The following is a 16,464-nucleotide window of genomic DNA, read 5'->3' as shown; positions in this document are numbered from 1 at the left end:
TCATCATAATAAGCCCGCTAATTATTAGGACAAAATATTATCGCCCGCACTGTTTAGACAAGAAAACAAAGACCCAACTTTTCATAGACAAAAAGGGAGCACACTCAGGACCTGAATCCAGAATTAAGTGTTCTTTCTTCACAAACACCATTTTACTGAAACATGCCACAGCAATGAAAAAATCACAATTTATAGTCTGATGGTCCTCATATCCTTTTTCGGATACAAAGCACTTGAACAGTCTATGGCTTTGACTGTTAGCAGCATCATTTATATGAGAATATGAAAACCCACTGTTGTAAATAGCATCCATTATAGACTGAATATAAAGACCATTTCCAAATTGCTTCCAACATTTTTTGTCCTATCTTCTACAAATAATTAAGGGTTAGCAACTTAAAAATTAATTCTAGTGGTAGAGCTATGCATCTTGCTTAATGGATACCATAAATCAATCCCATGAGATAAAATCTACTTTAAGAACTCTAAAGAAAAGGTGCTATTTCAAAGAAGGCATTGTTATTTCTCTCTCTTCGGCCCAGCCCTCATATTCCAACCTCTGAGCTACTTACGGCATCAATTATGAACGTGTTAGAAATGCAAAAAATGCAACTTTTCAAGACTCATTCCAGGCCTGGTGTAGTGGGCTGAATGGTGGCTCCCTAAAAGCTATGTCAGGTCCTAATCCCTGGAATCTGTGAATGCGACCTTATTTTAAAAATGGGTCTCTGCAGATTTAATCAAGTTAAGGATCTCAAGAAGAGATCCTGGATTATCAAGGTAGACCCTAAATTCAATGGCAAATGTCCTTATAAGAGAAAAGCAGAGGGAGATTTGAGACAGAGCGAGAAGTCTATGTGAAGATGAAGGCAGAGATTTAAGTAAGGCAGCCACGAGCCAAGGATGCCCTGGAGACACCAAAGGCTGAAAGAGGCAGGAAGGATCCTCCGCTAGACCCTCTGGAGGGAGTGTGGCCCTGCCAACACCTTGATTTTGGACTTCTGGCTTTCAGAACTGTTAGGGAATACATTTCTGTTGTTTTAAACCATCGAATTGGTGGTGATTTGTTACAGCAGTCCTAAGAAATTAATACCTAGGGAGTAAGAAGCCCAGGTAGTGGGCCCTGCAATCAGTATTTCAGCAAGCCCTCCTGGTGACTGTGATGTATGCTCAAGGTTGAGAACCACCAGTCAAGGTTGAGAATCGCTGAGTAATTGAATATATGGCTCTATTTATGACTGGCTAGAAATGTGGACATTATTTTCCTACAGGACAGCAGAGGCCTTTCTAGATATGTTCAACTAGACCAAGTATGGACATTGAGCATCTGGAGTAAAACTGAGTCTCAGCAGGTCAGTGAACTACTCCAGGTCAGCTCTGGAAGGCTTTCTCTCTTGGGGTTCTTCTCATTTACAACAAAGATTTCTTTTGCTCTGAATAGGGACAGAGCAATGTGCCAGGCACTGCAGTTATAAGCAGGTATAAGATTTGATTCTTACCATCAAGAGTTCTGCCAGCTCACTGGAGAAACAGGACGAGTAGATACAAAGATAAACAATTCCATCTCCAGCTTCACAGGGGCATAATGTCTTCGAAACACCCCTCATAACTTACCAAATAAGAAACTCTTCAGGCTACAAGTGTATCTTTAGCCAAACTCCTCCTAAGCACTGGGGTGGCATTAAATCAACACTGGCATGCTCTCATTTCTAAAATACAAGATGCAGTTTCCCAATGAATAATGCATCCTGCTTCTCGCCCACGCACACGCTCCTTACAGATTAGTTTGCATATCAAGAACAGCTAGACTTTCTAAAAGTCACATCAGAGCAGAAGAACGTTCACCTGTGGATACACTTTCTAGTGTGTTTTTAAATTCGGGCATCTGAGGGTACCCTGAGAGAAATCGAGATACATCACAGCCTGAGCAGGAACACACATCTGCTGTTGAGAAATGACCCTGCTTTTGACTGAAGGGCTGAGCTTCTTGACTGGCTTAAATTCAGTGTGAAAGAGGTGGGGCTGGCTCTCACCAGCTGTATGTCTTCTTAATCAAAGTGACACATGTGCCACTGTGACCCCCAAAGTCCTTTGGGGACACACAACCTACTGGGAGAGGTACGCCCCGAGAAGAAGGAGGGGGTGCCCATGACTGTGGAGGGACGTGCTAGGGGATAAGATCAGGAGATTATGGACAGATGGCAGCCTGAGGCTGGCACCACGGCACAGCATCAAGGCTACAGGCTTCAGACACCAGGCTGCTTGGATCCCGAGCCCTGCATCTCCACTCAGTGGCTGTGTGACACTGGGCAAGTGACTTAACCTCACAGAGCCACAGTTTCCTCGCTGTTATGTGAGGAAATAATAGGGGCTACCTTAAAAGGTCGCTATGAGGATTAAATAGTTAAAACACAGACCATTCTAATAACAAAGCCTGGCAGAATATGTAACATATTATCTCTTCTTTTTCCTCTCCTCCTCCACCGTCCTCTTCTCCTCATCATCTTCATCTTCTCCATCATCATCATCATCATCATCACCACCACCACCACCACCACCATTCACAGTGTGACCTCATACCCTTGCAGTCCCAGGGTTTAAATCTGATTCTCCCTCCTCACTTGCTTTTTGCTAACTAACCTTAGAAAAGCCATTAATCTCAAGAACCTCCCTGTGCATGGCTAGCATGCCTCTCACTTTGCTGGTAGGTGAGGATGAGACAGAGTTCACTTAAAGCCCCTAACACAGAGCTTGACTCTTCATAGACACTCAGTAAAAAGTCCTGCTGTGACTCAAAATAAAATCATTATGACCTGACACAGGGGAGAAAGGTTTGAAGGGAGGAGACCAGCAAAACAGCAGAGGAAGGAGGGACTTGGGCTCCTTCCACATCTCTTGGAAATGACAGGAGGGACTTAGCTGACATGTGACAGATGAAGACCATCAGTTCACTTACTCCATAACTGGTCATTGGCACAGTTCCAGGCACTGTGCTCAGTGTTTTATCCTTCTCTCAATGGTCCAATGAGTCAGGGAATGGATTACCCCATTTTACAGATCAGGAAACTGATATTCAAAAGGGTGACATAGGGAATTCCCTGTCTGTCCAGTGGTTAGGACTCCGTGCTCTCACTGCCGAGGGCCCAGGTTTGATCCCTGGTCGGGGAACTAAGATCCCACAAGCCACGCGGCACAGCCAAAACAAACAAAACAAACAAACACCCAAAAGGGTGACATAAATTCACCTGAATTAATTAATTATTAATCTATTACTTAATTGTTAGTTTTCCATGTGGAAACTATTTAGAATTCAGATTCCAGCTGGCCTCAGCTTTTAATGACTACACGATACCTACCTTACGGCACCAACACCTGCAGCCTGCTAGCACTACTGACATAGGTCTATATTCTATCACCTTTGAACAGTGATGGGGTTGAAGGGAAGCTCTGTGAGGACCCTCTACCCCACCCTTCAATGTGGGAGAGCTGGGCAGAGGGTCTTCTGGAAGAATAAACCATCACACCCACACCCTAAGCCTCCAGGAGATCAAACTTTGTACAGCTGTTGCTGCTGGCAGGGGAAGCCACTTTGAAAGGCAGGAACTTCGGGCCATTACACCTTCCAGATATCACTGCTGGAGGGGGCGGGTAACCACTGGCAACCGAACCGCCTTGGAGAACTTGGGTCTCTAGGCGGTTGCTGGGGGTCATGAGCATTAGATGTTCCTTGGCCTTTCTCTTTCTCTCATGGCCCACATACAGTTCATCAGCAGATCTGGCAGCTCTGCCTTCCTTTCCAAATGCGTGTGGAACCCGCCCATCACTCGTCACCACCATGGCTCCCACCCTGGCCCGATTCGCTGGTATGAGTGAAGTAGCCTCCTCACTGGTGCCTTGCTTAGATTTTCCTCCACTTCAGTCTCTTTTCCAGACGTCAAGAAGGTCCTATAAAATGAAGGTCAGGCCATGTCTTGCCTTTCCTTGTGAGTATAAGCTAGGCTCCTTACAATGCCTACATGGATGGATAGGATCTGCTCCTCTGGCTTCTCCCAAAGTCACCTCCTGCTTCTCTCTCCCTTCTCACTGCACTCCATCCACATTGCCTTCTTACAGTCCCTCCAACAAGCCAGGCATGTCCCTGCCTCAGGACCTTTGCACAATCTATTTCCTGTCTGGAATGCTCTTCCTCCAGTTACGGATGTGACTCACCTCTTTCAGGCTGTGCTCAAATGTTACTTTCTCAGATAAGCCTTCCCTGACCACTCTACTGAAAATGTCCCATTGTACCCTTACCCCAGTCCTGCGCGTCCCTTTTTGTGCTGATTTTTCTCTCGAGCTCTCATTACCTAATACTCTACATAATTGTTATTCACGTTGTTTATTGTTTCCCTCCACCAGAGGGAGACGTACACTCCGTGAGGCCAGAAGCCTGGCATTAACAAGTATCTGTAGAATGAATGAATGAATGGGTGAATGCATATGTTTAGCCTGGCTCCTGGACACCCGTGAGATACCACTGCTGTCACATACATGCTTGCGCCTCCTCCACACAAGACTTGGGCCAGGGAGCACCAGCCTAGTAGCCACCCCGGTTCCTAGTGGGCGCGACATTCCAGTAAACATGAACTTTGTCTCTGAGTCACTGGCTCTGGCAGCGGATTGTAACAGAAATTCCAGGCGGGGTTCTCATGCCACCTCCAGAAAAGGAATCGATTCGGCTCAGTCCTTAGCCCGTCATCCATCATCGTAAACAAGCATGTGTGCTCGGAAAGGTCCCCCAGCAGTAACTGCGTGTTCCCACAGCCCCTCCCAAAGGTAAAAATAGTATTCTCATGAGAACACTTCCTTTCCCAGACTACAGAGCCAGTGCAGAGCCAAAGGCTCCTGCCCACCCAGAGGTAGCATTTCCACGGGCACCACTTGCCATCAGCTTAGCACCAGCTCTGGGTGACACGGTCTCAGGGAATAACACCAGGTGTATCCCTGGGGACATGCTGTCAGGACATCTGTGACGCTCTGATTTTGCCTTATACACTATATATGTATTTTTTCTAGTTGGAATTTTCTCTGGATCTTGAAAGGGCTGTTGCCCAGGTCTGGGCACCACCGTCCATCCAGGCTGCCCAAGCCTCCCTCCTCCCAGCTCCCTCAACCTGTTCATCCTCCCTCCTCCATCCTCTCCTGACCCAGATTCCCTCCATCCTTGACCACCAGCTCTGGCCTCCCTCCTCTTGAAGCTTTCTCCTGCCTACTCTGAGATTTTCCTTTTTCTATTTCCTACATAATTTAAAGATGGCACCAAATAATTTAGCATGTAATTGCAGAAGCTCTTACATTGTTATTATTTTACGTGTGCTGCTTCTGTCTTTGAACCAGGCTGTATTCTTGGCATCTTTTCTTGTTTTATATCTCAACTTAGGGCTCGGTCTGGGGAAGCTGGGGTCCTGGGTGAGGGCCCGAAGCCATTCAAGGAGAAATGCCAAGCAACTCCAGAGCACACATCTAAGAGAGGGTGAACATTCCTGTGATGTTCTTGCTGTGACTCTCTTCGAGAAACAGCTTCAAAGCTCCAGCTTCGGAACTCTGGCAGGGGAGACATTAAGGATAACTGGGGCTCTAGAATCTAATTCAGTTCTCTAGAATCCATGAAATAGCATTCAGAATCTTAGCTCATTGCCTTTAAGCACTTACTCACTCATGACAATTTTAAGGACACTCATAAATAATATATAATATAAATTATAAATAATAACTAGCATTCATTTAATACTTCTAACCCATTAAGCACTGTGCTAAGTATCCTCTGAGATAGGAACTACTGCTGAACTTCCTCCGTGCACCCATTTTGGAGATGAGGAAACTGAGACTTGCAAAGGGCCAAGTGGCTATTAGGTCGTGGGGTCAGTAGGAGAATTCAGGCTGTTGAAGTCATTCAAAGAAGAAAACAGAAACAATATGCTTGGGGCATGTCCTGGAAGTGTGTGGGGTGTTTTCTGGAACCTGTAACTCAGTTTTACATTTAAACCCCAAATACTTTGGCACAACTGCGTATACTCTGCGTTTCTTCAGGACTCAGCCACTGCGACTACAGAGGGGGGCTTCTTGTTTTCATTTGGATCAGAGCCTGCCAGTTCTGGAAAGTCACTTAATGGTGGTATCTCTCTAAGTGTCATGTGAGTGACCAACATGAAACAGACCCGTGTCCACCTGCGCCTGTAGCGGATGCTTTCGTGGTGATCTCGTGTAAGGATTCTCGCCTTGGAGAACTTCGTTATGTCTCCAGGGTGGTCGTGCCTGAGCATTTACATATTAACCTGGACATTCTATCATTTTTTCCTTTATATTATACTGGAGGCTTATTATTTTTTAAAAAATGTGTGTAGGCAGGTTAAGATTTGATGAGTGTCACAGAGGGGTGTTAAGAAGGTCTTAGAAGGTGCTTATTAGCCTCTCAGTGTCCCTGGGGTTGGAGGCAGCAGAGGTGACTCCCACCCAGGGGGGGTCTGCACCCACACATTCAGCCCCACCAGCAGATGCCACTGCATGGTTTGAATCAGGAAGGAAATCTGAAAGCGAAGAAGAAGAGCAAGCCGGATGCAGCTCGCTAAGGGCCAGGTCACTGCTCAGCCCGGGGTCGGCTCCAGTGGGTTTTACTGGCACTTGCTCAGGAGCAGGCGGTGAGAGCAGACCTCCCCGGTTCGAGGCTCCCCTCTCCTGCTTCAGCGACCCCTGTAAGGAGCCATCTCCACCAGAGGTCTGGTCAGACAAGGGGAACAGGAGCAACACCTGTGTTCTGAGAATCCCAGCAGGCAGCACGCAGAGCCTCAGGGTCGCGGTGCCAGACAGGGAAGGTGTGTGTGACCCAGCCTGTCACCACGGCATCTCGAGGGCACACGTGTTCCCTGGCTTTGTTCACTTAAGAGAAGCCAACTGGATATAGATCTGCCAGCACTTTGATCTCGGACTTCCAGCCTGCAGAACTACGGGAAATAGATGTCTGTGCTTAAGCCACCCAATCTATGGTATTTTGTTACAGGAGCCTGAGCTAAGACAGGTGCTGTGCAATTCTGACATGAGGAGGAAGCCCCAACTGGAAGCAAATGGAGAGGAAAGTACACAAAGCGTGAAGATCCCCTTGGATCATGGGACCTTGTGATCAGGGCTGCACAGCTGATTACCATCATCCAGTGCCCTGTGGGTACCACTCTAGAGAGGCAAGAGGAAACCTGGCCTTTCAGACACTTCATCCAGACCCTGGAGGGGTGAGCCCGTGGTGTGAGCTCCTTGAGAGGGAAGCTGCACTGAGATGGATCAAACCCTCCACCAAGAAGAAACTCCAAAGGAGAGGCTGCTCCATACACGTGCACATACAAACCTGCCTAGAAAACTGTCTACAAAACATGCACTGAGCTGTTAACAGCACTCATCTCCGGGTGGCATGACTATGGTGATTTCATGTTCTTAGTTTTGCTTATCTTTTTCTAAATTTCTATAATGCACATAATGTTTTTGTAATGATAATATTTTCCTTTAATTAAGAGACAAAAAGCAATCTGGGTGATTCCGATGCACGCCCAAGTTTGAGAACCAGCTCCTGGAACACAGTTTCCTTAACTTTCCAAGCATTAGAATCGATGGAGACAGTCTGATCTCTGGGTGTGGCTGTCGGGGAGATGGGGGTGGGCTTAACAGGGTTTAGAGCCAGGAGTCCTATTAAGTGACTGCTAGCAGTTCCTGCTGGTAATGTTCACTGTGGGAATGACAATTCCTAATCACATCTCAAAATCACACATTACCTTTAGGCAAATTAAAAATCTTTGTGGCTGTTCTCATGGAAAAAACGAGCACATTTATCATGGAGATGGGACATAAAATCCACTGCACCAGGACCCTGGCTTTAGCCTTATGTGGTACTTACTGCCTCCCGGGTATGTATGTAGATTTGGGGATATGCGGGGCCTCAGAACATTTAATTCTCGACTTGAGACCACTGGCCGCTGGCCTACTGGGAGACCAGAAGGCTGCTCAAAGAACTCGTGCCTCTGAGCCCACAGACTTCACAACATATCTGTTTAAAGCCATATGAAGGGACTTAGGCTGTGGCAAGTGTTCTGGAGTTTCTCAGCTTCAAACCCAGCGTCTGAAGATGTTTTGGAGTGCTCCAGGTTTCCTGTATCCCTACTCAGTCACACATCCCCTGTTATCATGAGCAGGAACTCAGGGAGAGTGAAATCTGCTAGGAAAATTACAAGCATAGATAAGGCCTTAGAAAGTGTCCTAGCTGACAGCCTCAGATGGAGGCTCCTTCCAGCAAAGTTGACTTTCTTTTCACAGAATAAGGATAAACAAACAGCCATGCTTGGATCCTATTAGTCAAAGCATCACAGAGAGACTCCAGACCTTGATGTTAAAGTGTCTCTCTTGGTGTCTGCTCCTGATTTCAATGTGTGTGCGTGGGGGGCAGGGCAGGGTTCGCCACACATTCAATAAGCAATTCTTGAACACCAGCAGGGAGTCCAAGAATTCAACTCAGTTCTGACACTGTCTACCCGGAGACAGCATCAGATTCCACAGGTTGAGAGTTCACGTCTACAAGCCTGTTCCTTCCCACAGTTGCAAACCCAGGTTGTTACCTGTACTTCTGACCAACAGGCTATAAATCAGAGGTTCCCACGACCCCCTCCTTGGGTTCAGTTAATTTGTTAGAAAGGCTCACAGAACTCAGAGAAACACTTTACTTTCTAGCTCACCAGTTTATTGTAAAAGGATGTAACTCAGGAACAGCAGGATGGAAGAGATGCAGAGGGCAAGGTGCAAGGTATGGTGAAAGGACGTGGCCTTCCTTGCCTGCTCCAAGTGTGCCACTCTCCCCAAACCTCCACCTGTTCCCTGACTCGAAAGCTCTCTGAACCCCATCTTTTTGGGTTTTTATGGAGGCATCGTCACAGAGCGTGATTGGTTAAATCATTGGCCATTGCGATTGAACTCAATCTCCAGCCTCTCTCTCTTCCCCAGAGGTCAGAGGGTGGTACTGAAAGTTCCAACCCTCTAATCACAGGGCTAGCTCCGCTGTCAAACAGCTCCCATTTTTAGGGGCTGTCCAAAAGTCACCTCATGAATATGACAAAAGACATCTTGATCACTCTCAACACTTAGGACATGCCAAGGGTTCGGGGAGCTGTGAGCCAGGAACCTCAGAGAAAGACCAAATATATATGATCATCTGGATGATAAAACGTATATTTTTCTTATATATCACATTTCAGTACACCATCTGAATCCAGATGCACGAGGCAACGTTCCCGGTAGATTTAGGGGCTGTGTCATCTTTCCCTGCTGAATGGATTAGGATGACTTAGTTCTCAAACTCAGAGCCATCTGAGGGAACTACAAATACTACAGACTGCCAGGCCCTACTCCCTGAAGACTTTAATTCAGGAAGTCCTAGTGGAGTCCATATGCATTAAAAAAAAATCACTCCAGGACAGAGCAACAAGCTAAGTGATACTATGAGGAAGTGACGGGATAAGACGTCCAAAAGGTGGGACTTTCCCTTAATGAGTCAGTATTTTGTAGAGGAAAAAAAGGGTGGGGGGAGGCGGAAGAATGTGCTGGATTAAAAGACATAAGGGATGCAACAATCAGACCCATTGTGTGGTCCTGGAATGGATCTCAGTTGAGACAGAACAATTAATTGTCAAGAATATTTTGGGGTAAACTGGGAAAAATGAAAATTTTTTTTCTTATAGAAACTGGAGATTGTTAACTGAGAAAAGCAGGTTTGAAAATAACATGTATGGTACTATCTCATTTGGGTTAAAATGGATAAAAAACAAATATGTGCCTAGAAAAACAGGTCATGAAATAAGGCGTTTTCTAAATTTCTACAATGCTCACGTGATGTTTTCGTAATAATGAAATGTTTTATTAAATTAACAAATAAGAAGTGATTCTGACGCATATCCACATTTGAGAACCAGCTCTTTGAGCAGCGCTCTTCTAACTCATCTGAGCAATAGAGTCACCTGGGGCACCTGTTAAATGTATGGGTTCTCAGGTCCCTGCCCTGCAGGATGGGACTGGCTTTGCGGTGCAGCCTGGGAGGTAGATTTTTCACAAGTGTCCTGGTGATTCCTATTACCAGCTAAGGATGAAAAACTCTGCTTTAGACCAGAGTTTCTCCCACTTTTTGAGCACAAGAACCCCCCAGGGGATCTTGTTAAAATGCAGATTCCGATGGGCAGCTCTGCCGCAGAGCCCCAGATTCTGCGTTCCTAAGGGCTCCTGAGAGAGTGAACAGGTGACACAGGCAGAGTGTGAGGCAGCAGGGCGTGGTGTGGGTGTGGCTGCCCTGATCCAAACAGGCAGCTGCTGCTCAGCTCCGGCCTGGCGGTGAGGCGCGCACACGCTTGTCCGCTGTCGTGTAATCTTCCCATTTTTCAAGAGAAGCCAGAAATGTGATTCTGAAATGAAACCTCCTACTTTCAAAACACTGCACAGGCCAAACAAAACACATCTGCCAGCTAAGTCCAGCCTGGGGCCATCAGTGCTGTACTGCTGGTCTCACCCACAGTAGGAGTCAAATCCCCAGTCCTGATAACAAACGCCAATGAGTCCACAGGATAAAAGTTAACCAATAATTATTCTTGCTGACACTGACGGCAAAATTCCAAACACAGCAGAAATTCCTGAACGTTCAACTCCTTTGTGTTAAAATGAGCACAGAGAAACTCAACTCCAGCTAGCACTTTGACACACTGGGTAAACGTTGTCCCAAGGCAGATAAAAGAACCAGAAAGCTAATGTGTCAAAGGGTTGGTAGGGGCCAGCGGGCATCATAAGATGGGCATATTGAGAACCTCTCCTTGGGCCCTACTGTCCACTAAACCCACTCACAAGTCAGACAGTCTCAACCATGTCCGAAACTCACTGTGAACTAAAGTTCTTGAGATTTGCAAGAAAAACATATCAAAGTACCATAAGAAAGCTAATTTTGCAGCTCTTAATGAATCCCATTTACATTTTTTTCAGCTCTTTGATTTCTGAGCACTATTTAAGGGGGAGGTTTGTTCAGTTCATTTACTTTGGATTTTTAACTGGCCAGGGTGACAGTCCTCAGCAGCATAATTTCCCTCCTGTGCCCCTATCAATAAAATGCATCCAAGAGCTAATATCCATTCTGAGCTCCACTGAGGACCAATACCTTCCAGAATCACAGTGACCTGGACAACAGTAAACAACCAGAAGGGAGCCAAGACCTGCCATAGGCATTCAGTTCTCAGTGGAGAATAAGAAACATCTCGTGCTTTCTTCCTGCAGAAGACACAACCCTCAAGTTGAGGAACTATGGGTTAAAGGGAACTGATCACAGAACTTTCAGGTGATCCAAGGAATGCATGCTATGCCTCCTCTTCCTCCTACATAACAATCTGGATAAGTTTGAGGGGCAAACACTATGGGTGGATTGACCTAACACCCATTTCCAGACACCGATATTGGTAAGAAAACAAGTATTTAATTTTCCCATCCTCCCTTGCAATCAGGGGTGGCTATATGACATAGTTCTGCCCAATGAAATGTAGGCAGAAATTTATTGTAGCAGTGGGCTAAGGATGATGCTTCAGGGAGTCTTTGGCTTTTCAGATGCAGTGGAAAAGATGGGATAGATACCACTCCTTCTCCTTCTTTCTACCTCAAATACAGATGTGATGGCTGGAGCTGAGGCAGCCATCTTACAATACTGAGGGAAAAGATTAAGAGAATTACAATGAGGTCAACCCCGGCATCATTGTGAGGCTGAAGAGCAGCCACCAAATAACCCACAAATTACTTAAGCCACAGCAACTGTATTTCCTATTATGTATAGCAAACATAATCCTAAAATGTATAATTCCTCATAAAATTACAAATACACAATCTTACCTGAAGTGAAGTGGCCACACAGAGCAAGGATACCATATTGCACTGTTGCTTAAATTGGCTTCTAGAATCTGCTGGTAACACTACCAAGGAAGGGTAGGAGGAACTGAGAATCCCACCTACTGCCACCCAACACTTCTTTTATACATGAGTTTTAGCATCATGCTAGAAGAACTTACACAAGAAATAGAGTTTCTTCCACTTAAGAAAGTTGTTATTACCACAGCCTCCTTGAGGCACGGGAAGAAAGCAGGGTTAGTGTCCAGGTGTCTCTAAATATCTCTGCCTCTGACATCTGTCATCAGAATCTCATTCCTCTGTGGCCAATGGCCCAAGGCTGGTTCGTCTGGATGGTTCTGCTGCTGGCTTTGGTCAAGAGACTGTGGCTGTACGCCCTTCTCCACACTGGCTGGGGCTATTTAATTCCTGTCATAGTGAAGGAGCCCGTGTGCTTCTGGGTCTAGCATCACTTCAGTAGCACGTGTTTACTGAACATGTACGTGTTTCCAACTGGTTAATCCTCAAAGCCCTACAAGGTGGGTACTGTTGTTTACTCTATTTTCAGATGAGGAAACTAAGACTGAGAAAGCTAAAGTGATTGTCCAAGCACCTACAGCTAGAAATGGAGATGCTGGGGCTGCATGCTGTCAAAGTTCATCCTCTATACTGTTAATATAAACTGCGTCTTGAAAACTACCCAAGTACCTTCAGATGGGTCCTGGGTTATAGAAGGAAGTCAATAAAAAGGCGTCTCAGTTCTCTTTCCTTTTCTCAGTCCAAATGCGGAGAGTGAGACATGCCGGGGATGGCAGAGATAGCTAGTATTCACCAAATAGTCCACTCACTTCCCTGTGTTTTCAGCCTCCCTTGTGGTTAGGTTGGGGCCACATGGCTAGTACTAGGTCACTCGACTGAGAACAGAATTGATGTTTCTTTCCTGAGCTGAGGGAGGTAAAAAGCCACATGTCACCTCCATCCCTCTTCCTCTTCCATGGAGACCATGGAGATGTCCTAGATGTGTTAACTACAAGAAGGAGGGTAGCCCTATTCGTATCCCAGATTTCATCATGAAGAATTCATTTTACATTGTTAAGACACTGAGATTGTGAGGTTTGTTTATTACAGTAGCATAGCTGAGCTTATCCTGACTAGTAAAATGGGCCTCTGAAATGTGATCAGGACACCTTGCTTGTAGCAACTTTGCAAAAAGAGGGATTTGTGATGTGGAAGCTATCATAATATAGGAGATTCATTTATCACTGGGGTTATTCTGTGTCCAAATCATAGAATGCCTTATCTGCCTAATGAGGCAGGCAGTTTCTTAGAATTAACATGAACATGTTACTTGTATTACAAAATTTGGCACTGCTTAATGGAAATGATGATCCTCTCTAATTTCAACTAATACTTCCAGCTGCTGCCTCTCAAGGATTTTGTAGTTTGGCCCCATATTTTTATAGGGTGAAATGTTTGCAAAATATATGTATAAGCCTCTGCTAATGAATGCAATTTTATGGCCCATTACACTTTCCATGCAAATGTAGAGACAGTGGGGTTGCCTGAGCTGGGAGTTGGCTGAGATTTGCCAACTGTGTGGTTTTGAATGGGGATCAGAAGAGCCTATTTGAAATAAAAATATACATTGGTGATTCAAATACTTATTGAGCAAATACTATGTGCCAGGGCCTTTCTTAGAGGTTGGAGGTACAGTAGTAATTAGGACAGAGTCCCTGCCTCATGAGATTTGCATCTTATAGATGAAACTGAACTTTGGAAATGACAGATGGGTTCACTTTAGGGTGTTTAGAGACTCTAAAAGCCAAATGTGTACCTGAAGAGAGAGAAATGAAAGCTTTCACCATTACCCCAAACTGATACATATGAGGCTTTTCACCATCTGGCCCTGCTCACCTGTCCAGCTTTCTCTCCACCACCACCCCCTGTCCATTTACTTCACTCCAGCTCCACCGACCCACATGCATTTCTCAGGTATCACCAAGCTTTCTTCCCCCAGGCCGTTGTCTAAGCTGTTCTCTCTGCCTAGAATACACATTCTTCCCCTACCTTCTTGGTGTTTAACATGTTAATGCCTCTTTGTCCCCCTGAGACAGTTCAAGGGGTTGACTCCTACAGGAAGCCTCTTTGGATTACCTCTAGTTTACCTTAACCCTCCTAGTGACCCCACATTATCTGTCTATAAATTTACCTCATTAACCTTTTCCCTTTCCTCACTGGCATGGAGGAGTTGATGGAGACCTGATGGATGCATGGCGTCATGGGATGAAGGGAGGGACCAGTGCCTGCTGGTGCCTGAGATGTGGGTGCTGGGGGGACTGGAGCTGATATGGCAGGCAGAAGGGATGGCTGGCATGGTTGGGAGACCAGTTACATTGAGTGATTTGATCATGCCAGTTAGTAAATACACTGAGGATATTGCCAGTCGGGTTTCCCACTGTTGAAGAAGGTGAGTATGGAAAGGTGGGACGGCTAGAAAAAGCCTTGAGGTATTGGATTGGAACTGGACATACTAGTTTGAAGTTGTGTTTTAAAATGCTATATATGGATGAAAAGACAGATGTAGTAGTTATAGATGTATGTCTATGCACGTGCATGTGTATATACATGTATATATACACATGCATATAGTTGTGTGTGTAGTGTATATGTATCCTCACTCTGTCTGCTGAGAGGGCCTGGAAGCAATGACATCCAAGCAGTAATAAGCTCACCAAACACCCAGTCCTTAATTTCTAAATATTACTCTCCATTGAAGGAAACCAGGGTTCCTTGGTGAAGTGGTTAAATCCAGCACTGGTACAGGAAAAGTACAATGTGAGTCCAGAATACCTTATTATTTAAGAAAGTAATAAAGTAGTCAAAAAAAAATGATGAACTATCAAAAGCCCCAACATGTGGCTTCCACTGGCCAAACATGGCATAATTTGAGCATAGCATTAAAAATAGACAGCAACACAAAACAACCCAATAAATAAAAGTGAAATCCCATGAGCCCATACTAATATAAATAAATAAGTAAATAAATAAATAAATGAAGGAGAAGAACTTACAAGTTATATACATTTTTCTCTTCTTCCTTAATTAAAAAAACAAAACACACATACACACAAATTTGGGTACTATCCCCTAGTGAAACATTATATTTCTCTGCTTCCCTTGCAGTTATGTGATCATGTGATTGATTCTGGTTAATGTGATATAAGCAGAGGTACAGTATGGGAAGGGAAGGGGCTGCTGGTCCAGAAACTAGATGTAAAGGCTGGAGTTCCATCCGCCATCCTGAGCCCTGAAGTGGTCTTGAGGGTGGAAGCCATGTGCTTAGATGGCAGAACCTGGTCCCAAATAGCATCTCGAGGCTGCCCTATACGACCTCTGGATGTCTTTTATGTGAGAAAAATAAAGTTGTCACTGCTATTTCAGATGGTTTTCTGTTACATGCAGCTGAGTTTAAACCTACATAATGTAGGTAGAGAGGAAGGCTTCAACTGTATCTGTCATATCTTATACCTTAAAAAAAAACTGGAGACAAAAATAGAAAGAATGGGCTGATGATCAGTAACCAGTGAGGGTTAACTTCCTTCTCCAGTCCTGTATTTTGATAATCTTAAGAAAACAAAGAAAAGCACAAAGGACAATAGACTAAAAATCTGTACACCCACCATCTGGAATTGCCAACTATTAACATTTTGTCATATTTGCTTTGCCTTTATTTTATTCAAAGAAATAAAACATTACAGATCTAGCTTAAGTCCTTATATCTGCCATTCCCTGTTCTATCCCCTATCAACACTTTTACCAGCAAGAGCCACTGTACAGAGGATGGAAGCTTCCAGTCCCTTTCAGGTTATCTTAGGCATATATTTGTTTCCATGAATAATATATTAGATTAGATATATATATTTATTAATTTTTAAATAAATTGCATCATATGGAATACACACTAAAATTGGCTTTCTTGTTTCTGAGCTCTACCTTCACAGAATATATATGTATATGTATACATATAAAATATACAAACTACTGAATTTAATACTTATTTAATTTTATCTAGCCACTCCCCTATGGATGCACATTTAGGCAATTTTCAATTTATTGCCTTTTTTTCCAAGTTAAGATTAATCCTTTCTTTTATTTCAACAGTCAATATACTCATTATTCTCAGAAAAAAACATAAAAGCACTCAATAGATGCTTAGATTATTACATCCTCTGTGTAAAATAGACAAATTTTAAAACAGGTAAACAATATGTTGTTATACTAGAACTTATCCCCACAAGGTGGTATGTGAGGCTGATCCATAGCAACTCTTACGACGATTTGAAGATCCAGGGGAAATGAGTAGAACAGAGCATATTAACGAGAATATACCTTTTTAAAAATGTTACTCTTTTTGCATGACATTCTACTCCTGCATGCAACCAAAATTATTATTTTTTTCTAGCCTTATCAAGGTATAATCAACAAACAAATACTGTATATATTTAAGGTGTAGAACTTGATGTTTTCATATACAAATCATTGTGATAT

The 16,464-nt window shown here is 44.3% G+C and overlaps 1 protein-coding gene across 2 annotated transcripts in view; it reads right to left on the bottom strand.

The window, feature by feature from the left end:
* The window catches only part of CDH13 (cadherin 13), a 1,030,526-nt gene that overhangs the window by 341,881 nt on the left and 672,181 nt on the right, over window positions 1-16,464 (bottom strand). The window contains exon 7 of one of the 2 annotated variants that reach the window (XM_082439036.1): window positions 11,508-11,740. The exons of the other annotated variant lie outside the window; for it this stretch is intronic. Within the exon in view, the coding sequence (XP_082295162.1) occupies window positions 11,733-11,740 (8 nt within the window). The 3' untranslated portion in view covers window positions 11,508-11,732. Of the gene's footprint in view, window positions 1-11,507; window positions 11,741-16,464 lie in introns of those variants that run through there. 2 annotated transcript variants of the gene reach the window in all.

This window comes from Balaenoptera physalus (assembly GCF_965194825.1).
Source record: "Balaenoptera physalus genome assembly, chromosome: 19".
Taxonomy (NCBI): Eukaryota; Metazoa; Chordata; class Mammalia; order Artiodactyla; family Balaenopteridae; genus Balaenoptera; species Balaenoptera physalus.
Note: the sequence above shows the minus strand (reverse complement) of the source record. Positions and strands in the feature narration are given on the sequence as shown.